This window comes from Triplophysa rosa, linkage group LG12 (genome assembly GCF_024868665.1).
Source record: "Triplophysa rosa linkage group LG12, Trosa_1v2, whole genome shotgun sequence".
Classification (NCBI taxonomy): domain Eukaryota; kingdom Metazoa; phylum Chordata; class Actinopteri; order Cypriniformes; family Nemacheilidae; genus Triplophysa; species Triplophysa rosa.
This window is the reverse complement of record NC_079901.1, coordinates 14741896-14767950: the sequence shown is the minus strand read 5'-3', so window position 1 is coordinate 14767950 and position 26055 is coordinate 14741896. Positions and strand designations below refer to the sequence as shown.

The 26055-nt window shown below is 38.6% G+C and overlaps 2 protein-coding genes across 4 annotated transcripts in view; both read right to left on the bottom strand.

Moving 5' to 3' along the window:
* Positions 1-169: 169 nt before the first annotated feature.
* zgc:162879 (ras and EF-hand domain-containing protein) lies at positions 170-7033 on the bottom strand. The gene is made up of 17 exons (XM_057348421.1): positions 6526-7033; positions 5865-6017; positions 4337-4427; positions 3717-3812; positions 3539-3619; positions 3241-3356; positions 3071-3139; positions 2886-2967; positions 2661-2731; positions 2343-2517; positions 2029-2130; positions 1651-1795; positions 1438-1519; positions 1029-1143; positions 830-943; positions 679-755; positions 170-576 (listed from the first exon to the last, which is right to left on the bottom strand). Exons 1-17 carry the CDS (start codon positions 6834-6836, stop codon positions 474-476), a joined length of 1983 nt encoding a protein of 660 aa, XP_057204404.1. The 5' UTR covers positions 6837-7033; the 3' UTR covers positions 170-473.
* Positions 7034-8503: 1470 nt separating this feature from the next.
* The window catches only part of sema4ba (sema domain, immunoglobulin domain (Ig), transmembrane domain (TM) and short cytoplasmic domain, (semaphorin) 4Ba), a 60085-nt gene continuing 42533 nt past the window's right edge, over positions 8504-26055 (bottom strand). For all 3 annotated transcript variants that reach the window (XM_057347511.1, XM_057347512.1, XM_057347510.1), the window contains exons 5-15: positions 25939-26037; positions 24624-24735; positions 24423-24539; positions 23915-24072; positions 16754-16935; positions 15614-15764; positions 14880-15090; positions 14295-14410; positions 13720-13877; positions 12238-12326; positions 8504-12158 (exon numbers count right to left, since the gene is read on the bottom strand). In XM_057347511.1, the coding sequence (XP_057203494.1) occupies positions 11395-12158; positions 12238-12326; positions 13720-13877; positions 14295-14410; positions 14880-15090; positions 15614-15764; positions 16754-16935; positions 23915-24072; positions 24423-24539; positions 24624-24735; positions 25939-26037 (2157 nt within the window). In that variant the 3' untranslated portion in view covers positions 8504-11394. The remainder of the gene's footprint in view (positions 12159-12237; positions 12327-13719; positions 13878-14294; positions 14411-14879; positions 15091-15613; positions 15765-16753; positions 16936-23914; positions 24073-24422; positions 24540-24623; positions 24736-25938; positions 26038-26055) is intronic.

Below are 26055 nucleotides of genomic sequence, written 5' to 3'. Positions count from 1 at the left end.
CTGCAAGAGACTGTATTAATGAGAAAATCATTTGAGCTTATACCAAATCTAAAAACTTATTTAATATAATTATGTTACAAACATTTATATGAACATATACTTAAACATTAGTCATTCAAATTGCAACAAATACACAAAATAAACATTAAAATTAACACTGAACCCTGAAGTGAATTTTGATCATTTGAAGGCAAACGTACCGTTATACATTTGATCAGTGAGCTTTAAACACTTTGACAAACTAAACTACAAAACAAAGTAAAGACATTTTTAAAATTGCTTAAAAGTGACCAGCTCTATAAAAAGGTTTATTTTGCAAAAATTCTTCAAATGACGAATGACTTCATGGGGTAAAATTACCACTACAAACAGTATTAAAAAGGTACCTTTACTAAAGCACCGACTTTAAAATACTAATTTGTGTCAAGTAAACCTGTTATCTCTGGGCATTTTAGAGTAATGACCAGCAAAACTTAAACTCCACAGCAGTTGTTCAGTGTCTTCCTTCGATTGTGAAGACTCAGCTTAACCTGTGATTGGGACCGCCGTCTCAGCTTTGCGTGTTTCTTTACTTCTCTGTGATAATGATTAACAACTGCTGTAAAACCTTAAATACTTTCTTAAACTATAACACATCTTTGGATTTTTAAACGATGTTAAAATGAGGATGCATCTTACCTTGCTAAATGTAAAACTGCCTCTATAACATTTGTTCCCTCTTTTGCACTTGCCTCACAGAACATGGCATTGTATGTCTACAGCAATAGACAGCATCTATTAGAACTGTCATAATGCTCATTTCAATCATCCCAAAACTGACAAGACTCACCATAGCAAGTTTTTCACCATGAAAAGCAGTCACACAGCTTCCTTCTGGCCTCTCGGCCCTCAAATCCACCTTGTTCCCGATCACACACATGGGGATGTCTTCATCTGTTGACTCCTGCAAGGTGAAACACACTAGTTTAATAAATCTGCACAATACTTGTGAATCGCTCGCAACAGAAGCATTTAATATGTCACTGTACCCGAATCTGTTCCACCCATTCACGGACGTTTAGAAAACTGCTCTCAGACGTGACATCGTACAACAACAGCACTCCATGTGCTTTGCGAAAATATGACCTAGCAATGCTGCGGAATCTGCGTATGAGAACAGATTTATGTGTCATTTTTACTGCAAAAAGACTAGCCAAAATGTGCTTTGCAGCACTAAATTAGAAATTCATCTGCATCATAAAATAGCCCCTATAATAGACCCTAAACCAACTTTAATTACAAGCTTTAGTGGGCACAACCCATGTAGCTCTGACACGTTAAAATGGGCAACTTTAAATTGCAAAGCATGATGATGTCACTAACAAACCCATTTAGATTCCCACCTTAATAATGAATTTCAAACACACTGTTCTAACTTCTTAGAAATGAAGCACATACCTTTCCTGTCCAGCAGTGTCCCAGATCTGAAGGTTTGTTTTCTCACCATCAACCAACATCTTCTTCATTTGAAAATCAACACCTACCAGAATGGCAGCGAAGTTAATGTTATAGTACATTCAATCCTTATGATGTTCATATGGTACAGTAATTCTGGACACTGAACATTTCTAGAGCACGTTTGACTAAAATATGCTTTTTGGATTTTCTTACCAAGAGTTGTCTGTATATCTCCTTTGAATTCATTGAGACTCAGTCGTAGTAAGAAGCTGGATTTTCCTGACCCAGCATCCCCAGCTAACACCAGACGGTACACTGGAGCCAGATCCTCAGTGTCATGAAGCTGAGTTTCAGTTTGCTGAGAACAGAATTGAACAAGAAATTGTCATAATAAGATTAACAAAGTTGGTATCACAACTTTATTCCATAAAACCAACAAAAACTTAAAGATCATTATACAAAATAACACAGCAATGCTTGTAACAATGTAAAAAATAAAGAGTGAAAAACATCAAACGCAAAACACACAACATGTGAAAGTTACAAGAATTGTTTACGTACATATTACATTTATAACATGGCAAGAACTACCTTGACAGGAAAAGCAGACAGTCGTCGCCGAAGCGAAGAGGTTATTGAGCCAACTGTGCTACGAGCTACAGATCCCATACCTTCAGATTTCAGGTCTGAAACCTACAGACACGGCATTGTTATTTAACCAAGGTGTAGGCATGCACGCACCATCCACCTTTTGCTTTAGTGATATGTACTGTACTTAGAATCAGAATCAGAATCAGAAGAGCTTTATTGCCAAGTGTGCTTGCACACACAAGGAATTTTCTTTGGTGTTGGAAGCTTCTAGTACAGTGCTAAACTAATGCTGTAAGCCTAACATGCAGGCTTACCTCCAGCTCAGATGATGGAATATAAGAGTAGCTACGATGTGCCGTCTCTTGGCTGTCGTCACTGTCATAATCGCTGGCTGACATTGGCTCCGTGTCAGTCTGAATGGAAACTCCACTATCCAAATATCTATCAGCCCAATTCTTAACCAGGACCATAGTGTCCTCCTCTGCGAAACTAACAGTGCCATACAGAAATGTCATCAATAAGGAAAACAAGCTTGGGCATAAACAAGATAGCATCTTTGATGTTTATTTAGCATTAGTTTCTGTCAAGGTACAACTGCAACAAATGCTGAGTAACCAGCAGAGAATAATCACCTGCCCTGGTTCATTGTGCTCTGTCGAAGCGGCTTCATCTTCCTCGGAGGAACTTCATTTCTGGGTGAGAGCTATAGAATAATAAACATTTAAATGGTAATGTGTTTGTAAATGAATAAATTAGAAAACCCGAAAAACTGGGTGTGTGTGTATATTGGAAAGGCTAATGGTGTGATGTTTATAATAAACGTATCAACACAAATTTAAAAGCTATGAAAATGTTACCCGTCTTTTTGTAGAGGCGTTATCCTGAGTCAGAGTAGAGCGTAACCCATCATTGCTGTCGTACAACTTCTTGTTCATTTCCCTGATGTGAAAAAGTTTTTAATTTTAAAAGTGACATGTTTAATACTGAACAGAGCAACAAATTATAAAATTGACAATTAATGAGAAGGACGGAATAAACTTACTGCAGAATTTCGATATGACTCGAGTAAGACTGGTATTCAATCACCATTTTTTTCAGTTCATCACTTTCCCTGTCAGAATAATAAAAACAAGTCGAGTTAATGAATATTGAAGGAGGGGTTAACATGCATATAAATTTACAAGGTAAGAGAGGTAAAGTCAACTTTCTCACCTCTCGTGTTGAAGATTTTGCTCAGTGAATGCGTTCTTCAATCTGTCCAACTCCACCTGGAGAATGGAGACGTTCATCTGGGCTTTCATGAGGGAGTTCCTTAATTCTTCATTGTCCTAGAAAATACAGAAATCCAAGGCAAAAAAACATAACATTTCATTTTAGTATCAAGGACTCGGGATGCTTTACACAGGAAAGAATCTGTGGGTAATTCAAGAAAACATTTATGACTGTAAACTTATGAAGAGCGCTGTAAGTGGTATGGATGGGTTGTGAGAACGACATTTCAGATTTTTACCTGCATTAAATCTCTAATCTGTGATCTTAATCTGATGGCATCTTCTCTGGGGCTGGTTAATTTCGACTGCTCTTGATATTCCTAATATTAAATGCAACGTGACCAGTGTTACAGTAAAAACCAAATACAGAAGCAGCACACAATGATTTCTGGAATGACAAACCAATCATTCTCCCACCTTTGTGAGACTCTCTATCGCAGCATGCAGGTCAGCCAGCTCATTCTCATGCTTGATTTGGAGTACTGCAACAGATTCGTCACATTTCCTTCGCTCCTGCGTACATGAAACCCAAGTAGAGTCTTTTCCTCATATGCACAGGCCTAATAAAGAGGCATTTACAAGCGCTCATAGAGACGCCATTGTGCACACAGAGCAAGGCTGGACCTGTTGAAAAAACTGCTCGCTGGACTACAGGAATAGTCTGAACCTCCAATCGAGCTTTTTCAACATGAATAGTATACGGACTTAAAGGGATACTTCAGACATTTTGAAGAATGTAGGACAGCAAACAGTTCTGGGACACTTTTGACTACCATTGTTTTTTTTCCTACTATGGTAGTCAATGTGTGTTGAGATCTGTTTGGTTACAAGCATTCTTCCAAATATCTTTCTCTGTGTTCATCAGAACAAAGAAATTGATACACATTTGGAACAACTCGAAGGTGAGTAAATGATGACAGAATTTTCATTTTTGGGTGAAGCATCCCTTCAAAGACATAATTCATAGCATATCATAACATAATGCACATTGGTTCCAGTATGCTCATTTTTTATAGCCGACTTGCTAGCCGTCTCACCTCTTCTCTAACTCTTGCCTCTGTGCGGGCCAGGTGCTGCTGCAGGTCCTCCTCCATCTCTGCAAACTGACTGCTGGTCAGTTCCTCTGTCCTGCATAACAGCAAGTCAAAAAGCACACTTTAAATCACCAGAAACTGATTTTAAGGTCTATATATACAGTACACTTCAATGTAGGCACACCCACATCCAGATCTCCAAGAAATGTTGTTCCCTGGAACTACCTGTAGCAGTGAATTACTCCTTTAAGCTACACAGTCTTATCATAACCAGCAAGTTGAGCAAACTTCTGACGAAGGAAAACAGAGAAGGCAGGGCTCTTGTGAACATGAGACACAACTATGTGACGTGAAGCAAACAGCCTCGCGCTAAACACACAGTAAAGCCCGGGTCTCCAGCTCACTGTGAAAACAGAGCGTCCACACCTACTGAACCACTCAGCCAAGAAATTACAAAGCATAAAATGACATTCTTAAGTTGATTCTGAGAAAATAGAAAGACTTTGAAAATCAGGGTCGAGTTACTAAGCTGTACAATTTCCTCCTTTAAGAATAAAATGGCTTGTTTAAATATTACAACAAACACTTAGAACCTGAAACCATTAAAAGCTTAAAAACATCATTTTGGTGTTTGCTTCTATTCGCTCTACAGTGCATTGTAGTAGATGAGGAAGTTTGTAATGATGTCATGACACAACCATAAACCACACAATAAAAACAGTTTAAAGTGCAATTTAAGTAAAAACTGAAATTCATAGTACTCATGTAGTACTTCAAAGTTATCTACAAAAAAAAGATTCCAAAACAATTCGCCAACTATAAACCAAAACAAATACACAAATCACAAGATGACTATTCTACTGAACTGTACTACAGTTTCAAAGCTTTATGGTCTTATTTTTACTACATCAAAGGACCAGTGTGTGAGATTTAGCGTTGCGAATAGCAATCAACAGCTCACTTCACCACCGCCCCCCCCCCTTCAAAGCACTATGGTGGCTGACAAGGAACCAAAATGTTGTCACGTTTTTGCTTCTTTGCCGAAGGAAATAACGTATTTTCGAAACGCACTCTGTAAAGCAGTTTGTCAGTTTAGGGCTACCGTAGAAACAACATGGTGAATTCCACGCAAGAGGACCCGCTGTGTATGTAGACATAAATAGCTCATTCTAAGGTAATAAATACATAACGCTTCATTATGTAAGAACTTCATGCACCTCTAAACACATAGTAATGTATATTATATTGCATTTCTGTCAATAGATCCTCCAACAATTACACATTAGACCTTTAAAAGGGAAAAGCACCTGCAGGCCTCAGACCTCTGGTGGGACTGTTGTCCACCATCGGTCCAAAGCTTCATTACACATCACACCTTCATTATTGTCCTTCATAATATCTCAGCTGCGGTGGCAACACCTTGACCACGATATCACTTATCATATAACAATCTAAGGAGCCAAAGCAGCTGTAGCAACATTTGTTTCCCTTCACAGCAGCTGAACGTCGGAAAGGCCAAAATGTCTCTCACCTCCTGAGACTGGTCTCCAGTTGCTCGTTCTCCATTCTGTGCTCTCTGCTTTCGGCCACGAAACTCTTAATGAGATCCTCATACTGCTGCAGTAGCTGCTCATCTGATGTGGAGTGGATCTGTTCATACAACTCACTCAATGAGTCCAACTGCCTACGGTCACAACACAAGGTATTAGGCACAATATATTTCACAAACACAACAGGAGTAGATCTAACTTTTGTTGCTGAATCCAACTGCCAGGAAAAATGTAGATAACATGGAACAACACAAAAGTAACTATGGAAAATAAATCAATTAATCAAAATGGTTGCATTTGATCACGTTTAACATAGTCAAAATTTGTCCAGAATTTCTAATTATGTACTAGTGTATTATTCTAGTCTCGTTTTTTGGTCACCCATTAAAAATAATTCAAACACAAAAATACGGTTTGTTTCGCAATGAAAGAAACACAAGTTTGGACTTTGCACAATATTTTTTGCCAACAAAACAATTTAAAACGTACAAGCATACGCCATCAAACCGGAATATTTACGACTTCAGTAAAAGGACCCTAAACTTTTAAACAGTAGGCTACAGATCATAAAAAATCTAATCTACACTCGTATCAGTTGCAACAGGTAAGTTACAGTATATTCTGCCCCAATGATTTTCATACCTTCCCAAATAATAGGCCACATCTCCATCTAACGTGTTTTCAAATTCATCCCAAGCACTTCTTTGACTTTGCAAACTGCTGCCCAACAAAGCCAGATTCAACGCTTCGGATACTTCCCGAAAGCTCGACGAAAAATCGTTGAAATTGATGTATCCGTCTCCATCCAGGTCGAACTTCTTAAACAAAGTCCTTATGTCTTCAGCGGGCACATTAAGCTCAGTACAAACATTGGTGAAATCCTCGAATTCAATCCTTCCTGACCTATTCCCATCACACGCCGCAAAAAGTCTCCGCAAGTCAGTTTGGTTCATCGTCTAACTGAACTTCGGGAGGACAAACAAACGGTTACTCGGACTCTAAGCCCCGCTTAACACCTGTAAAATGCACCGGTAAATCCCACCCCAAAAAAAGTGGAAGTGAGGAAAAAATACTGAAGTTAAAGAGAAGTTTGTGAAGATTAGTGAAAGCCGAATATTTGTGATCTAGCAGCACACACATCAGCTACAGGTGCGCTGAAAACTGGATTGAAACTAGAGGCGGGTACGGAGGCACGAGAGATTGGATGATAGAGGTAATTATCTCACCGTGTAACCAATCCACTATCAAGTTTGTTGTTTATTGGATGGTTTGTGGAGGTAGGCGTGGTTGCAATCTCAGAGCCAGCCCACATTTACAGTGAGAAGCTGGTTACAGCAAACGTGTATGAATTGTGAATAAGTGGTTTATCCCTTTAATTTGGGTTGTCTGTTGTCATTACAGTCGTATGTTGCGCTCACTATAAACGTTTGCATGTTTTTCTACATTGGCAGATGCTTTTATCACAATAATTTACAGTTCATTAACTACAGTATGTTTTATTTTATTATTTTTTATTTATCAGTTCCAATACAATACAATAACAAATTAGAAACCTACGTACTTAAAAAGACGGGTTTTGTTTTTTCGATTTCTATTTTTATATAAATATATATTTGTATATTTTAATTTCGGGTTTAAAAAACATTGCATTTTTTTCAAAACGTTTTGCATTTACGAATGCAACATTTAGGGAGACTAGAGAAGGATTAATGAAAAATATTGACGTACTGTATGCGCGTCGCAGCCAGGGATAACGTCACATTCTTCACTTCTGTACTGTTAATTATCTCCCTAACAGGTGAGGACTGATCTACTGAAGACCGTTGGCCTGCCTTTGTACAATAGTTTGGTGATGTCCGCATACAGTCTTTTGACTACACCCAATAGGTTCAAAACCCCTGACTTGACCCTTCAGCTGAATAACTGCACATTGGGGTTGCCACAGTTATACATCCGAACTATACAAAACTCATCAACTAATTTTTTTACTTCTCGAGTCATTGTGTAACGAGTGTACCCCACCTAAATCTAAACGAAACTGAAGTGTTTACAAGCGAGTTAGTCATAGTTAACTAATCCACGTCAGACACACCCACTCACATAAAGAAGTAGGCTATTAATAGAAAATCCGACAGGAAGCTATTATTCATTTGACCATAACTGAAAAAAAAAGATTTACGTTGACATATAGGTTCATATTGGCAGTTACTGTATTTAACTGGATTGTTGTGTTCAACAGCCTGTGAAATATTGACGTCAATAACCAACTGTTGCCACATGATGGCAGTATTATTAAGGGACAGTTTCGGAGAGCTCATGCACATTTGATTCAACAAAGACGTGTATTTATGAAAGATATCTTCTGGACAAATCATTGGCAATTTATGTCTGGAACTCCCATATTTCATTTTAGTGGCCCCTCATTTTTAAAATGGGACCCCGCCAAAAAACAAAACAAAATTCTGGCTATGCCATTGGGAGAAATATAACAGAATTCCTACAAACCCTTAAACAGACATTAATATAACGACGGGATTATATTAAAGTTTGTTTGGTACCGGACCATTACTCAGAGAAGAAGTGAAGTGTGAATGTAAAAAAGACAAATCATAACTTGGGTTTATTTCTTTTATTTAAAAAATTAAAATTAAAGTGCTTTTATGTACAATATAATAAAAACAACAAAAACAGTAGTGATGTATAATACAAAAAATACATTTAACAACAGTATTTTTTCTTTACATTGGCAGCAAAATGTACAAATACACTTTTACAATAAAGTTTACAAGACATTAACTTACAATAGATTAGAGAGCATCTCGGTGCGCATTTATAAAGAATGTTTTTGAGCGATTAAGAGTATAGAAGACTACACTCCGATGTCTGAGAGAAATATGTGACTATACTGTATAGCTGTCTATACGTGATCTACCGCTCGCAGGTAGCAGCTGATGTACAGTGAATTTTTCACATTGTCTACTCTGTAAAAACGGCACGCTAATGATCATAATCTGAGTTACTGAAAAACAAATTTGCTTACAATTTAAATTATTTTTGCATGACAATATTTTGAAAGTGATTTTCAAACAGAGGTCTGGGTACATGTAAATCATATTTATATCATTGTTACAAATACATAGTTTTTCTTTTTTGTGCTTTAAACATATGCAGTAAGTGTATGTGTGTGTGATTAATGTATATATTAACGGATCTCTGGAGGCACTGTATAAGCACAGTGGAGACACACCCTTGCAGTGGACTGCTGCACAGATAACCATTCAATATACAGTGGTTTGCGACTTTACAAGGTACTAGAATAATCTACTGTGTAGTCCACCAGAGCAGACATGCATGTGAGGTTTGCTCTTCATTCACATGTGTTGAAGTCACAAAAAGGCTACAAGAATACATTTGTTTCAACGCAACCTTCGAGTCACAACATCTTGCTTGGAGGCATCCATATAACCAAAGCTGGTGCTTGCTTCAGAATTGGCAAGAGAATACTCATTCCCAGACACTTTCGTTTAAAACATTTCCACATTCTGCGCAAATGCATTTTGCTTAAAAGCAGCTGATAATTGTATCTTTCAAAAGTAGCTTTAAAAGCCTTTCACGGCCTCCCATTACAAATACAATACAATTATACACCTCTCATTGTTCACCAGCAGCTTTCCCAATGCACAGCTACTTTGTCAGATGATGTGAAAGTAACAAATCCTCTTTAGATTTTAAATAAGACACAATGTTTCTATTGAAAGAATCATTTTGGAACACTTTCAATCAATATATTACTACATTCACAACACAAATGTCCTTGTGATCTTTAAAGATTAATGGCAATGAAATCGAATATATATTACACACTAGGGTGGTGCAATATACAATGCTTGTCTTTGGGCATTTTTATAATGAATGATACTGGAATCAAACAAAATCTTTTTCTGTGTTCTGAACTGTACATTTTTACATGGATCCATATGTTGATGCTATGCTATGATATGCTATAATAACATATATTTGTATGTCTTGTTTTGTGGTTTCCATTGCTTTGTAGCAGCCAAGAGTAGCACTGTTTGAATTTAAAATCGAACCACTATTACTTCCTTGGCAGATGACTATTTATAACGGACCATTTCACTATGTCATTGCTCCCACCCAGAAACATCAGTTAGCCTACCGTTGACTTAAGGTGATACAGTGAGCATGGCACTTTTTCATGGAAAAAATCTGCCGGTCACTTTTCACGTAGCGTAGATCGCATCACATAAAAGTGGCATGTAAAGCCTTAACCACGTAACCGTGTGTTTGCATACACTGAGGACATGAACGTTGCCATTCTATCCGCATGCAAATACATCAGTAGAATTTTTAACCTATGAGTTTACAACACGGCAGTATAAATATCTTTAATCGGACACAAGTACACTTTTAGGAGAACGTCCCTTGCTCTCTGGCTTTTGAAAGATTGATTTCAAATCATTTGGCACAATAGATCACCAATTTGGATCAGTAAACAATCTCAACAGATTTTGGTCATTATCTGTGTTAACCAAGTCTACGTTTTCTCTATTAGCAACAGATTTTGTTTGGTTGGTGGGGGAATAGTGATCTCATTTTTAAAGACACTTTCTTTTTAACTTTTAAATTTGAGTCTTGTATATACTCATAGTGTAGTATTGCTAATGTGTCTTCTTTGGAGACCTCCACATACTGAAACCCCGCCATGCGCTCGTCTCGATTGTACCTTAACCTCACTTGCATACTTATCGTGTGTATCTCTGAGAAGTTGTGTAGAATACTAAGGACGTGGCATCACTTATTGAACTCGAGCAGCTGTATTTGTTAGCTCTCTACACATGCTTCTCCATTTAGATTCATTCATGAGATTTGCATAGTATGCCCGCTATGTGCTGAGGTCGTGATGATATACCGCCTGAAAATTTTGCATATATCATCGGGCTTCGTCAAAGCTTTTGATGTACCACTACTCCCTATATTCTGTTTAATGCTCAAATGCAGACTAACCATCTAACGTCAGGCACTAAAATTCTAGTTGACTCCGCTATAGACTAAGGTTTTGTCATGTTCTTGGGTTTTATCTGAAAACTAGCTCTGCTAAGCAGCAGACGGGGGGATGAGATGGGAGCATGACAGGTCGGCCCTGAGGGCATTGTATTGCTTTCACGAAGATGCCATCGGACGTTTAGGACGGACTGGGCAGGTACGCTTTAGGACCGCATGATCGGCGTCTCACGATGCCCATCGTGATTTCAAAGTGTACTAGCTACAAAGGCCTTGCGTACCGCTCATCGCGGCTCTCTGAGAGCTTCACAGGCAGTGACTGAGAAATGAGAACAGATCACCGAGACATAATTAGAGGACAAAGTGCAAAATAAATCCCAGTGATGGTATGTAATCCAGTCATTTCAGTCTGTTCCTCGCTTGGTGCTGTTCAATCACAGGCCACTTTTTTAACAGTCGTTCCAACCACGTTTCATCATATTTCTAGACCTAAACGATGGAGTCTTTGATCTCCGAGCCGAGCCGCACCCGAGGCCGCGGGCACGTCGGCGAGATCTCCACGTGGCTCTCTTTTAAGTTCAGCGGTCTTTTCTCTGATTCGGAGAAGCTTTTGCTGTTCTCAGGCGATGAGCATTCGTGGGTGGGTGTACTACAGATGTAGTTATCATTGAGGGTCTGGTAGCCCTTGTGGTCGGACACCGAGGGCGGGATATTGTTGCCGTTTAACGGAAGGCTCTCCGTGTGCTTCCCTGGAATCCGCGGCTTCTTCTGCTGCATGTTGGGACACTCGCCTTCCTTAAGCATGGACTTCATTCTGTCACGGTTCCTGTAAGCCACGAACAACGACAGGACCACCAGAGAGAAGACAAGTAAAGCACACACCACGATCAGCTCGTTCCAGTAAGTTTTGGTTTTCTGGGGTGACCAAGTTTCTCCGGGCAGGATGATGGCCTCCCCCTGGGGCACTAACTGTGTCCGGGATCGTCCTGTTAGGGTGGTGCTTTCTGGCTCGGCTTTAATGCAGTAATTGGCCAGAAGTTGTCGATAGCCGCCTTCTTCAGACCAACATTCATAAACTTCCTCTCTGTCCACCTGGGCGACTACAACTAGCCCACCATCAGGGCTGGGGTAGACGAACCGCTCAGCGGAATGGCTGTACTCCCATTGCCGTTTAGCCAAGTTGGAACGCAGGTTACAGGGCAGAACCTCAAATGTGTTGGCTGGTATCTGAATCTGACGACACGGCTGCACACCTGTGGGATATATTGGGTTTTTAGTCACGGACACATGTTATATTGAGTTAAGATATTAAAATGCATGGCTTTTACTCACGTGGTGGAGCTGGTCTTCCAGAACGAGGGTTAGGCATGGCCATTTTGCACATGGCGGTGTTAGCATCATCTACATCTTGTTGCCATTGGCTAGAAAAACAAAAGCAAAGGTATTTTTCATAACCGACTTAGCAACTGACTTACAATTTGATCATTACAATGTCTTCTGAATGTCTATGCAATAAAGACCTAGAACGAAATTTTGTAAATGTTGTTATTTACTATAGATTTTTCTTTTTAGCTTTCATATTAACATTAATTACATTTTTATGTTTTGTTTATTATTTATTTGTTACATGTTTAGTGCAATAAAAACTGTTGCTATATAAATTTAATTTATTTTTATTTCAGTTTTAGTTTAGATTTTTTATTCACATTCAATTATTTATTATATAACTTAATATTTCGTAATATTTCAAGTTGTAGTTTTTCAAATAATATTTCAAATCAAATATCTTATTTCAAGGAACAGAAATATTTAATAGTTTTAGTTGAAATAAACTATAATAACATTGGTTTGTATAGACCGTTTCATCGGACGAGCGCGCGCCTGACCCCCAGTTAACTTCCAGTTTGTGTTTGGCTAGTGTCTAATAATATAACTATTTATAAATAATTTAATTTATGTTAATATCAATTTATAATATTTTTTATTAAATAATAATTGTATTAAATAAAGGATTTGTTTAATTTTGTTGTATGTTCATTTTATTAAATAAACAATTTGTTGAATGGGTCCTGTAGTTTGGTCGCATTTAAAGAAACCGCATGGTACACTGACATCTAGGTATCCCAGTCTAAATTCAAAATATTGGAGAGGCAAGTTTGGCCAAGTAACGGTTTCTTTTGATTGTTATCAGAAACAATCTAAAGACACTCTATAGTTTGTGAATGTGTACCGGAAGTTAAGTTGGGGTCACAAAAGTGTGCATGTACAGTAACGTTTGTTTATGTTGTTAAGATGAAACCGTCTATAGGCAGTTTCATCAGACGCACGTACCTGGCCTGAAGTTATCTCCCAGTCTGTGTTTGTTGATCAGTCTGGCTAGTGGCTATTTATATATGTATATATTTTTTATTTATATTAATATTTTATTGTATATAAAAAAAATAAATAAACAAATGCGACAAAGATATACGACCTGTTCAACAAATTAAGTTTAGCCAAGTAAGCTTCTTCTACTGGTAACTCAAAATAATACTGGCTAGACATGCTTTCAACTGTTAATGTCATTTACTTGTTATTTCTTTTGCTTGTTATTAGAAAAAATCTGCAGGTCCTCTATTCTTTGCGGGTGTGTACAGGAAGTTACGTTTGGGCCACAAAAGGGAGCATGCGCAGTATCGTTTGTTTATGTTGTTCCTTTAAACCGTTTATACTGCTTGTCTACTTGTCTAATGGGTTCTACATTAGACAATGCTTTATTAATTAATGCTTGTCTACTTGTCTAATGGGTTCTACAGCATGCAGAAACACACTAACCTCTTAGTTGGACCATGTCTGATATTTGAGCACTGCTTTCCTGACCAGGCACAGTACGGATCTCTAGATATAATACACTCTCCGCAGCTTTGGTAGTTGGAGCAATTGGCTAGAGGGATTTCAACCAACCCGGAATAGCTGGAGACAAACAACAGTCCCTGTTGGAAATGAAGACACAACAAAAATGAGACACCTCCTTAGGACTACACAACTATATGCTATTACTATTGTAGACAGAAGTAGTTGTAGTTTACATAAACACTAATAGATGATAATTACACTGACAGAGGCAATAACACATTTTCAAATAGCTCTTATAGTGTAACACTATACATACAAGCAAAATGTAAGCAGTCTGAGTTATATACATCTATGTATAGACAAAGCATTCTCCCATCTGCTCACAGTTCCCCGGTGGTTGAAAACAGGGACGCAGTTATATCAATGAGGATATACTGTACGCTATAATGCTTTTCCAGACTTTCTACATCAAAGGCTCCCTTATCCGGTCATTTCCCCAATGCATTTGATTCTCCAGTGGGCAAAACAAGAACACATTAAGGATTTCAAAGCACCTTGTCTTCATGCAGTTCTATGTGTTGAACAGGCTGAGGTTCAGGGAAAATCACCAGCTCCTCAATGATGTGCATCTTGTTCCCAACGTTGATGGCTTTGTGAATTCTGCCGTCATCTGAAATGTAACATGAGTGACATGAGATGCTGTAGTCAAGCATGATAGCATGACATCAACGTCCGCAGACTTGTCAAGTGTCTTGCAAGCTACTGTGACAAGTGGAAAGTGGCTTGGTGACGATCAGGATTGTAAAAAGAGAAAAAAGTCCATTCTATAGTAAATGGGCTTGCAGATGGGAACAATTTTTTTCAAATAGATTACCAGAATAATAGCTGTTTGGTATTTAGCAGATTTCTTCTCAATGTGGCCCAAATCTGTCCAGGTTTAAAACGTTTTTAAGGTGAAGGTGTAGTTACAGATGCTTTCCAACAGGGGGCATTGCACACCCATGTTTTTTGATAAGGCACCAAGGGCAATCCTAGCTTCCTCAGTGCATTAAACAAAATAAGACATGCATGCCTAAGATGCCAAATCTAAAATATTTAGCAAAATTGCAACTTCAGGTTTAAAAGCATTTGTGTCTCACCTGTGCCAATGAAAAGCACATCATACGTGTTGTGGAGCGCATGTACTCGGTGCACTGCGAGCTGCGTGTAGCGCACGTTTCGTTTAAGCAGCAGAGGCTGGCTGCGAATCACGTTATCCATGAGGAAATGATCCTTCACGAAGTTCAGCACCTTATCAGGCATGTGCAGGGAGGAGGAGATGCCCTGGGACCGAGCAGCGTTGGTGATGCACTACAGGAAACAGAGATGGAAAAATACAGACACTTTAAAACACACCGCAGAACATCTCTATCCCTCTCTTTCTCCGAGCGATCATCAGATGACCATCAGGCCGTGTAACGTAAAGGCAGGAAATGAGAGTAGTGGAGAAATGTGATATCGGCAGCAGGCTGCCTGTATTGATGCAACATTCAACGTAAACACGGGATGTCCAGTTCAGATTGCGAATGTGATGTACTCGGACGACCTGAACACAAACAAGCTGCGGTCTAGACGCCTTGTGAGAATAAAGTCGGCCTGTTAGAGCTCTTGCAAATTCTCATTACAATTCAAATGATCAGTAATAAGAAAAACATGTTCTTTAGCCCCCAGCAAATGTCATTAAAGTGCCTGTTTACCATATTTATTCAGTCAGTATTATATAATTGGTTAGAGCTATGATGTTAATAATAATTTAAGGTAGTGCAGTCTGACTCAATTAAGTGTAATGGAGTCAATATGTATTAATAAGGGCTGGTTAGATTGCGAAACGTACCGCCCCGGGTCTCGGTTCCGGCACTGGGTGGTTGTATGTATACCACTGCTGCGTCTCTCGGTTAACCTCTCGATACCGGCCGTTAAAAGCCTCTTCGACCTGGTCCATGGTGAACGCACAAACAGCCGAGCTGCCCGAAGCTCCTTTGTACCTGCACACACGACCAAAACGTGTTTACAGTTTATTTACAATCTGTTCGCATACGCACAATTACCACAGCACATAATAACAGCTTACTTATCTCACAAACAGCAGCTCAGAAAATCTGCAAACAAGATGCAGAATCTGGCTTCTTATTTAACCTGAGACATAACAGATGTGTGGGAGAACACAAGAGGGAGGCTATTCTGAGCTTCTGCAGTCTCACCGTCTCTTTCCTGGCCTGTATATTTTCCTCCTATTTCAACCCAAGTTAATGCATTCAATCAATACCCACAAGTCCCCCAGTAAGTACAGCAAAAGGAACACTGACAGGCATGTTTCAATAACAGCCCAGGAAAACTAAATGTCCCCTTTTTGAACGGTTTAGGATTACAAGGAACACAAAACAAACGTTTGTGCTATATAAGAGGTTCTCAACTCTTTCAAAATGGGTCACCGGTCTGTTTGAACGGGAATGCGAATAGCAAAAACAATCCTAAATACATATAATAAAATCTAACTAATAACAATTGTGCAAAGTTATTTAAAGCAAACTGAGTATTACAAAACAAAACAAAAAAGAAAATGCTTCCTATATATTTTTGTCATCAAAATACCATACAGTAATTTGTTGTCAATGTAAATCTAGAAGTCTAGAAGCAGAAACTCGTCTGGGTTTGTTCCAAAGTCCCATACTATACCACTGGATTATATTATTTGCATTGTATATACATTGACATCTTTGCTGTCCTTCGGAAACCTCGGATGTCCAAATTCACAGTTTTTCAGAAAAATGAAAAAAATTATTAAAAGGGTGTGTTGTGTACGTTTTATTGGTTAGATATTTGCACCCAGTGCCAAACATAAAGGGTGACTAATAAATATGATTTATTACAAAAAAAAACAGAATCACGAAATACCGCGATACAGTACACGGTTTCAGAAGGACAGTAGCGATATACAAAATATATAGTGATACAGAATAGCACATTACATTACCATTGGGAGGTGAAGACTCCATAAAACACAGTACTTTTCCAGGACTCTTTACTGGGGGTCAGAACAAACATGTCCTGAATGATGTTGAAGGGAAATCCATCATCAGGCAGTGAACACAGGAGCTGGGCTTTTAGAAATGTTGTCCATTTCTTCTGAAGAACCCTCTCTCCACCTTTATCACCCTGTGACATATACACAAACATATACAGTATGAGTTTTGTTAAGTGTTCCTGTAGTTCAACTTGTAGAGCACTGCAATATCAACACCAAGGTCATGGGTTCAAATCCTAAGCAACACACATACCTACAAGTGTACGCTGCTTTGGATAAAAGTGTACCAAACTGTGTAAATGCAATTAATGTGTTTTCATATGTTTGACCACAAGGGGGAAGTACAAATCTCAACCAACATTCACAAACAGCACTTCAGGCAATCCAATAGACAATCACAGATGACTATTATAATGCTTTCAGAGAAATGTTACATATTGCCAAATCAATGGCGTAAATGTTCAACAATCAGATCTTGTGACAGCAGAATGTCAAGTTGGGCAGGCTGCTTCTTGTTACCTTACAACTGGTAAAGTAACAGTGTTTATGTAAGATGTAAAACTGGACAGGGCCTCTTGATTCTATCACATGTTGTGCATTAAGACTCAGTATGTTCTTCTGATTGGGGCCCCGGGGCTATAAAGGCTTTAACTCAGATACTTCCACGACTCTTTAAACAAAACGGACAGGATCATTCAAGGGTCTTAAAGTCTATCAGCAGAGAAAACACGGCTAGAATTAATTAACCCATTCGTGGGCTATGCTGCAGATCTGTTTTGCATTTCCACATAATACCATAACATTATGAATATAAGGAAAATGCCAAAGGGAAAAAATCTGACGTCATCAGAACAATCTTTTATGCTATATTTTGTGTGTACTAGTGTATGAGATTTGTTTATATTAATATATTGGCAAGTAATGCTGTTACCTTGTGGTACAAATAACATTTCTTCTCTACTGTATGTAAATGGCATGATATTACACTAGTGAAGCTAGTGATTTTTATCATTAAATTATTAAATATGCGATAAACGACCACAAATCTTTCAGGTTATTGTCACAAATTAAATGTAAAAAGAAAATGATGTAACTGTAATTAATTCATTCTTAAAGAGTACATAACATGAGATCATGAAAATGACATTTCATGCAGTGTGTAATGTTGCCGTGTTTGAAAGTAAGCAGTCTGCCAAGTTGTAAATCCGAAGGTGAATGAATAAAGTTATTGGATGGAAAAAAGGGCATCGACTCTGAATCACGCAAACGAGTCGTCCCTAGTGCGACCTAAAAAATCCCTAGTTATGTACTCTTTAAGTAACCTGAAACCATGAACTTCATACAGTATATACATAATAAGATATTATGTATCATTGTAATTGTTTAATTTTTAAATAAGATACACTGTTCTCTACCCAGTCTATATAGTCTTACAAAACACACGTTTTGCAAGTGGCCTAGTTCATCACAAAGTTAAAAACCAGGAGTCAGAGTGGTCAAATGTAGAGGTCATTTATATTGAGAGAATCAGAAAGAAAACTACTTATAAACGGAAAGAATGAAACCGGTATCCCGAGCAGAACCTTCATATTAAACACCTGAACAAACACAAGGGCTGAGACATCAAACTAAAGATGAGAAGAGACCGAGAAACAGATAAATGTGAACTACAAACGCATTGGACTACCAGAATTACGTAAAGGCAGGGCTGTTCAGTACAACATATATGTTGCACGTGCTACAAAAACATCGGTCTGTGCGAAGAATACATTTTCCAGTGTAGCACGCGTGCGATACAGTTTGGTAAGTGCAGAGACGGAGCCGCGTGTTTGTGTTAAGTGCGTTTGTCATTGTGCTTGTCTGTGTGTGACGTTAATCAATGGCTCACCGCTATTTTACTTCATTTTAGTCTATTTTGTGAGTGAACCTTTTTTTCCAGCTGCATTAAGTCCATATAACTACTGTAGATGCGGAATCCTGCTGTTTACATATGTCATCTGGCTGTTCTGCGTGTGAGTGAATGAGCTGCACAGTTGACTGCAGGGACGTGCACAGACATTTTGAGGGGCATGGGCTCAAGTGGAAAAAAGGGCACTTCTCATATTTGTTTTATTTTTTTCCAAACAAAATGTTAAATATATTAAAATAACTATTTTTTTAAATCCCTCACACTCACCCAATTGTTTCATTTTCCAATAATAGTCTTCTGTAGAATTCACAAATTTTATCACAAGAACAGACAACAACATGAAAATAAGCCATAATGTGTATGTTTCTATGCTAAAGTTTCAAGTATATATTTAGGATAAATGCACAAAGGAAAATGACATATTTTCACTAATAATTTGTTTATTTTGCACACGCCAATAAACTGTTGGTGCCCCAATAACACCAAAATAATTAAAACAATGACCTTCACATTAAACTGAAAAAGGCAGTTGGTGCTAATTTGTTATTTTACAGGAAAAAAACCTGCAAAAAATAATTAAAACACACTGCAAAAAAATGATTGACAAAATACAAAAATACAGCTGCTTAACTAATTATTATTATTATTATTAATATTATTACCTATAATTACACTTACTGCACCACGCACGCGCACACACACACTGATGGTAACAAGAACTTTGTTTCACATTTGAGGCAGGGCTGCTAAAATCCATCAGCATACACAACATATAAAATGGATAGTTATTAGATGAGGAGTCTGACATCAAACTTATCAAGTTATTGTTTAAGGCAGGACACTTAATGTACTGTTCAATTTTGAGATGTTGGTCTATTTTGCTTTCATGTCTTCTTTTGCTCTAATGGAAAGGAAATATCCAAAATACACATTAAGGTGTTTGTTTTAAGCCTTCTACCTCGTCTGTTTGCTTCTGTAGATTTCTTCTAAATTATCCAAAACAAGCGGCATATATATCTGCATATGTAAACATAACATTTTAAGGGAAAAGACTCTTGATGTAAGTTATATTAACTAATAACTGGTGGTATGCTTTAGTTATTTTGTTTATCCTGATCATCTGAATTGCCTGACAAATGTATGCAAGTTAGCACATTTTAATTACTTAATGCCTGGTTTACATATCAATGAGGTGATTCTGATGACGTTATTAATTTGACTGTATTCAGCTGTCGTTTCCATCAAGTTAGCATGTATGCCAATGATATACTGCCTCAGCCTTAGCGAAACTTTAGCTATTAGCTTACTCATTAGCTCATAAGTGATGATGTTAGCAAAACAATATTTGCAGTTTGTGTTTTGGATAATTAGGTGTGAATTCGAAAGCACATGTAGCTAGTCTATTCATCACCACTCATCTCCACGCCAAAACAAACGCTACTGGAAAGGAGGGAGGGTTTCATTTCTGCGGCTCTCTGCCTGATGTGCCAAACGTGCTACACGCACAGCTGTGCAGCGCGTGCGCGCTATGTGCGGCTGCGCGCCTGCGTGGAGACGCGGATGGAAGAAAGGCATCGGAACTCTCAACATATCCCAACCTGACCAGACATTTTCTAATGGTTTGCCAGGGAAAGCCGTGCGCAAATAGAAACACATACGCACATACATATATCCATTAATAAAAAAATCCCAGAAAAGGGGCACTTTCTCTCGAGGAAGAAAAAGGGCCTGGACTCAAGCCCCCAAAGCCCCCCCCCTCTGCACGTGCCTGGTTGACTGTATGAGGACATGAACACATGAACTTCATCTCCAGAGTTTCTCTGAGAGTTTATTTCACAATCACAAGCATTTCACAGTTTGAGTAAAGCTACAGTCAACCACACTAAAACTCAAACGGGGACCCGTCAAAATAAAAGTCCTTTTAACCTGAACGTCTGTAGTATACTATAGTATTTGCTATAGATAATTGCAGTACCCTTGTAGTAAATTGATAAACTGTTGTAAAACTGTAGTATGCTATAGTAAGATTCAAAAATACTATAGTATCTAGGACTTTTACTGCAGTTTACTACAATACATACTATAGTATTGTATACTACTACTGTATTTTTATGTGGACAAATATATTACTTTTGTATAGTACAGAACTTAGAAAAATGAAAACTAATTTAGGTAAACTAAAAATGATACAGCCCTAATTTATTACTTTTTAAAGATGACAACAGACGTTTATACTTGTGCTACACCTGTTTGGCCTGTGCTACAAAATTTTAAACCTCTGTAGCACCAGTGCTATGTGCAATAAAAGTTAACGTACAGCCCTGCGTAAAGGCCATATCCCAAAAGCACTGTATTTATTCATCCATCTCAGCAGCTCTCCAAAGAAAATGAGCATTCCTTTAATTATAATATTATTGTAATCCAACACTATGGAAAACGCCTTCCGCTAACAGCAGGAAAGCAACAACACATTCCAATAATATCTCTTAAAGGGGAACACCCATACATGATTGAACACCAGTGCAGAAGACTTTAAACACACAGCTGAACTCTGAGTTACACTATAACCTAGCCAACGTTAAGACAAATCCACACAACTACATATAAACGTATTAAATTAATACAGATTCATTTTAATGTTGTATGAATTAGTATATATTGAGGTACTTGTGTTAATGAAAAGCAACAGGTCAACCAAAAAAAATGAAAACGCATGTCATTATTTTACTCACCCTTATGTGATTTGCAAGCTATGTGACTTTGACCGTGTAGTTACCTGTATACAGAATGACAAGCTGCTCTTCTCTATATAATGAAACCAGATCGTGACTACCTAAAAGAAAGCATAGTTTCTTCTGTTGTGCTCGAGAACAAGAAGAATGTTATACAATTTTGCACCAACAAGAGAGTGAGTAAATGGTGATTTTAATTTTGGGTGACCTGTCGCTTTAAGAACTAAGTTGGCACATACTGTAAGCCACAAAAAGGCACCAGGTTCCACCCATCCAATTTAAGTGATAATTCACCCAAAAATGAAAATTCTGTCATCATTTACTCACCCTCTTGTCATTTCAAAGCTGTATGACTTACTTTCTTCCGCAGAACACAAAAGAAGATATTTTGAAGAATGTTGTTAACTGGCCCCCATTCACTTGCATTGGTTTTGTGTCCATACGATAGAAGTAAATGGGGGCCAGTGCTGTTCGGTTACCAACTTTCTTCAAAACATCTTGTTTTGTGTTCTGCGGAAGAAAGTCATTGTTTGAAATGACAAGAGGGTGAGTAAATGACGACAGAATTTTCATTTTTTGGGTGAACTATCCAAAAGTTTAGATTGAAAATCAAATTATTACCAAAGGATTACAGTAAATTAAATCTGTACTATAGTAAGGCTTCTGATGTATGACCAAACCCAAACACCAGGATCTATTCTAACAAAGCAAAGGAAATATTGCTAAATCCCAATTTCCACCATATCTGACATGGTTGTGCTTTCAACAACACATCAATATCCACATTATAGTGATATTGAAGACAATATTTTAAAAGAGAGCAGTGAAATCTTTTTCTTTCCAAGTGTAGACAGGAAGGCAAATGAATGCTGCAGACATTGCTTTCTGCTCATGCATCGTTTACAACAGACAGGGTCAATGCTTTAGCCCAGCTGGCTAAGTAGAAACTCTCTTAAGATTCAGATCACTCCTCATGCGCAAACGCTCCGCTGCTTAAACCACTTTTGAAGAGAACAGTGCACGGCAAAGTTTATTCAATTTAAAAAAAGTCAAAGATGTGATCGAAAAGGACTCGAGCACTGGCCCGTGAGCGAAGCTTTGTTCCGTGTCACATCACAGAATGTTCGACGATTAAGGCCGCTAATGGGCTTTGCAGGAATCATTAAATTTGTTTACTATATGAGAGGAGATAAGGTACCATACCAGGCAAATAGGCTTACAGACATTATCATTGCATTGTCTTCCTTATGGCCGGCTTCCAGCTGAACTAGCAGGAGGAATATGGGACGTTCTAAAAAAGGAACCTGGATTAATGTTTGAGGTACTGGATACAAATACCGTAAGCAGGCCATCCTCCCCTGGCACGACAACCATTTAACCGTCAAGAGGCATTTCATGCAGTCAGTGCATAATAATACGGTAAGCGAAAATGTGCCATTTATCTAATTTGATGCCTGGTTTTAAAGGCAGAATGAATGAGCTACATTGTAATCAATGTTTCTTTTCATCTCATCGTTTGAAAACTGTGAGGAATGTGTGTGTTTTGTGTCCATGTGGTGTGCGTTCAACTCAACTCGAGAGATGAATGCTAATATTTGCAGAGCAGTGATAAGATTTGGATGTGGACCAAGAAAAGGCAGAGCATTGCGTTGAGGAATGCGTCTTTGTAACACAAACCTTCTAATCTCCCACCTCTGTTAACAGTGTGACGCATGAAATGATCACACAGCCATGTGAGCACATGTACATTATACTCCTTGTGTCATACACGAACACACTCTTGTGCAATAACGAAAACATGTAGGAACTCATTGAATGTAAACTACAATGTAAACGAACGCTGGTAAATTTACAGTACGAAAATGGCAGCTCTGGTTGCCAAAGAAATACAAAAAAATATATATTGACATTTAGATCAACATTGTTCTAAAATTATAAATAATGCAAACATGCACCCGTGCTGTTTTATTCGCTGATTTAAAGGTCCAGTGTGTGAAATTTAGCGGCATCTAGCGGTGAGGTTACGAATTGCAACCAACGGCTCACTCCACCCCTCCCTTTCGAAGCACTACGGTGGCTGACACAGAACTAAGATGGTGTCACGTTTTCGCTTCTTGGCCGAAGGAGTTAACATATTTACGAATCGCGCTCTGTAGAGAAGTTTGTCCGTTTAGGGCTAATGTAGAAACAACATGGTGAATTCCATGTACTGTAAGGGGAAAGGTGGTGTATGTAGATAGAAATAGCTCATTCTAAAGTAACAAAAACATAACACTTCATTATGTAAGGTCTTTATACACCTTATTATATTGCATTTCTGTCAATAGAATCTCACACACTGCACCTTTAAAGAGATTGTTTAAATCGTATGTGTACATTCAATTTGTGTTTTACTGCTACTTGGGGGGGAATGGCCCTCATCCAATCCCTTCAACATGCACATGCTGTTTTCACAGAAGCGGCCCTTACCTTACACACGCGAGCGATGCGTGACACAATGGTGTTGTCAAAGAAATCAAACTCCTTTCCCGCTTCGCTGAAGAAGAAGTAAATCTTATCATCATCGCCCACTGCATTGCCTTCGGGCAAACTCTCCTGAATGAAAGCTGAGCCCACAAAAGCCGGGTCTGAGGGAATAATACAAACAAAATGTCAATCCAAACCTCGGACCATAGGGTTCATGCGTTTGTTTATATGACTTTATGTGTAATGTGCAGTTTATTTGTTATCAGTTTTATAAGACAAACTAGTTGAAGTTAGTGATACACGATCTTTTGAAACAATACCAAAGTGCTCAGAATTGATTTTGCGTATGTCCTTCATCAGTTTGCTCTGTAGTTAAGTGAGTAGAATGTAACTGTGTAAGGGGATACTAAATCGACTTGTTTTGTTTTCTCTCGCCTTGCTTTACATGAAAAATCTTAGTGGAGTCAAATCCATTAAGAGAGTGAATTGAAGAATGAAGTGCGAATTTTACCTTGAAGCCAGTTCAGCGAGTTCTCCGTCTTTAGAGCCATGCCCAGGCCAAGGCTTTTGTAAATGATGGGTTCATTCCCTTGAAAGTTACTGACCGTGCCAGTGTACAGCTCTCCGTCTGTAAATCAATCAGCATTTAAGCCACCAAACAAAAACACTGGAAACCAAAAACATACTCCGCTTTTTGTACAGTAGCACGTACCAGCCATGACGGCGGTAGACTTGTATTCAGGGTTAAAAGGGCACCGGCTCCGACCATCCTCAGTGACTATCTCGCCGCTTTCACCGCACACCAGGGAAAAATCAGACGTGTTCTGGAGAATAAAAGGAAACAGAGATGTTCTTGTGAAGACCGCATGCACCGTCTCATCCACTGCCCTGACTGCTCCCCGGCTGTGTAGATCTAAACAAGGACTTTATGTGGCAGAACTTCATGTTACTGAGATAACTAAGGGAGGACAGCAAGAACAGGGAAAAACTCAAGGCAAAGGGATGGTGTGTGTGGGCCAAGGACACTGATAGAGGAGGATGTTTGGAGGAAGCAGCGTTGGATGCACTTTAATTTATTCACAGCCTGACCATTTATGTCTTTATAAGGGCATAAAAGTAAAACGTACATCTGCAAAGGGTTTCAGGGGACAGATGTCTCTGGATCTCTGGAGTTTTGAGTAGGCGAAGTACATTATCCTGTAATGCTTCTTGGAGAATGAGTTCTTCTTTACGTTCGAGGTTTTGGCATCTTTTTACATCTGAGCACAATTGTAAAGATTCTTAAAGTGATAGTTCACCCAAAAATGAAAATTCTGTCATCATTTACTCAACCTCTTGTCATTTCAAACCTGTATGACTTTTGTTCTTACGCAGAACACAACAGAAGATATTTTGAAGATTGTTGGTAACCGAACAAATGGCTTTACCCATTGCCTTGCATTGGTTTTGTGTCTATACAATAGAAGTGAATAGGTACCGCCGTTGTTCGGTTACCAACATTCTTCAAACTATCTTCTTTTGTGTTCTGCGGAAGAAAGTAAGTCATACAGGTTTGAAATGACAAGAATTTTCATTTTTGGGTGAACTATCACTTTAAGATCTTCTCAAACTGTCAATAACGTAACGTCCCCATTTGCTTTCAACTTCATCTGCTGTCTACGAGAAACAATTGAGATTTGAAGCAATATAACTTGCGGCCTCTCCTGCGGGTTTGCGACACAAGCCCTGATTCACTGCCATGTTTCAATTTTAATGGTCAGTGTTGAAGTGTTGACCCCTCAAGAGCACACACAGTACTGATGCAGCCACAGTCTCCAGAGAGAAAGGCGTCTAAGTAAAGTGCAGGGCAATAATAATTTCTCATCCATATGGCATTTACCCTCAGGGAGAGAGAAAGAATGTATTTCACAGAGGAGATTTTGATTGACTGAGAAAATTACATGGATAATTAATTCCTCCCCTGCAGCCTGTTAAATGCACGGAGAGAAGTGGTGAAATAGAGGAAAAAACGAACGGGCGGTACTTACGATGTATGCGCAGATGGGGCTGAAAGCATACGTTCCACACACGTACAGATGAGTGCTGTTCACACGCAGCAAAATCTTGACGTAGTTGAAGCAGTCGGTCTGAATGGAGAGAGGGTG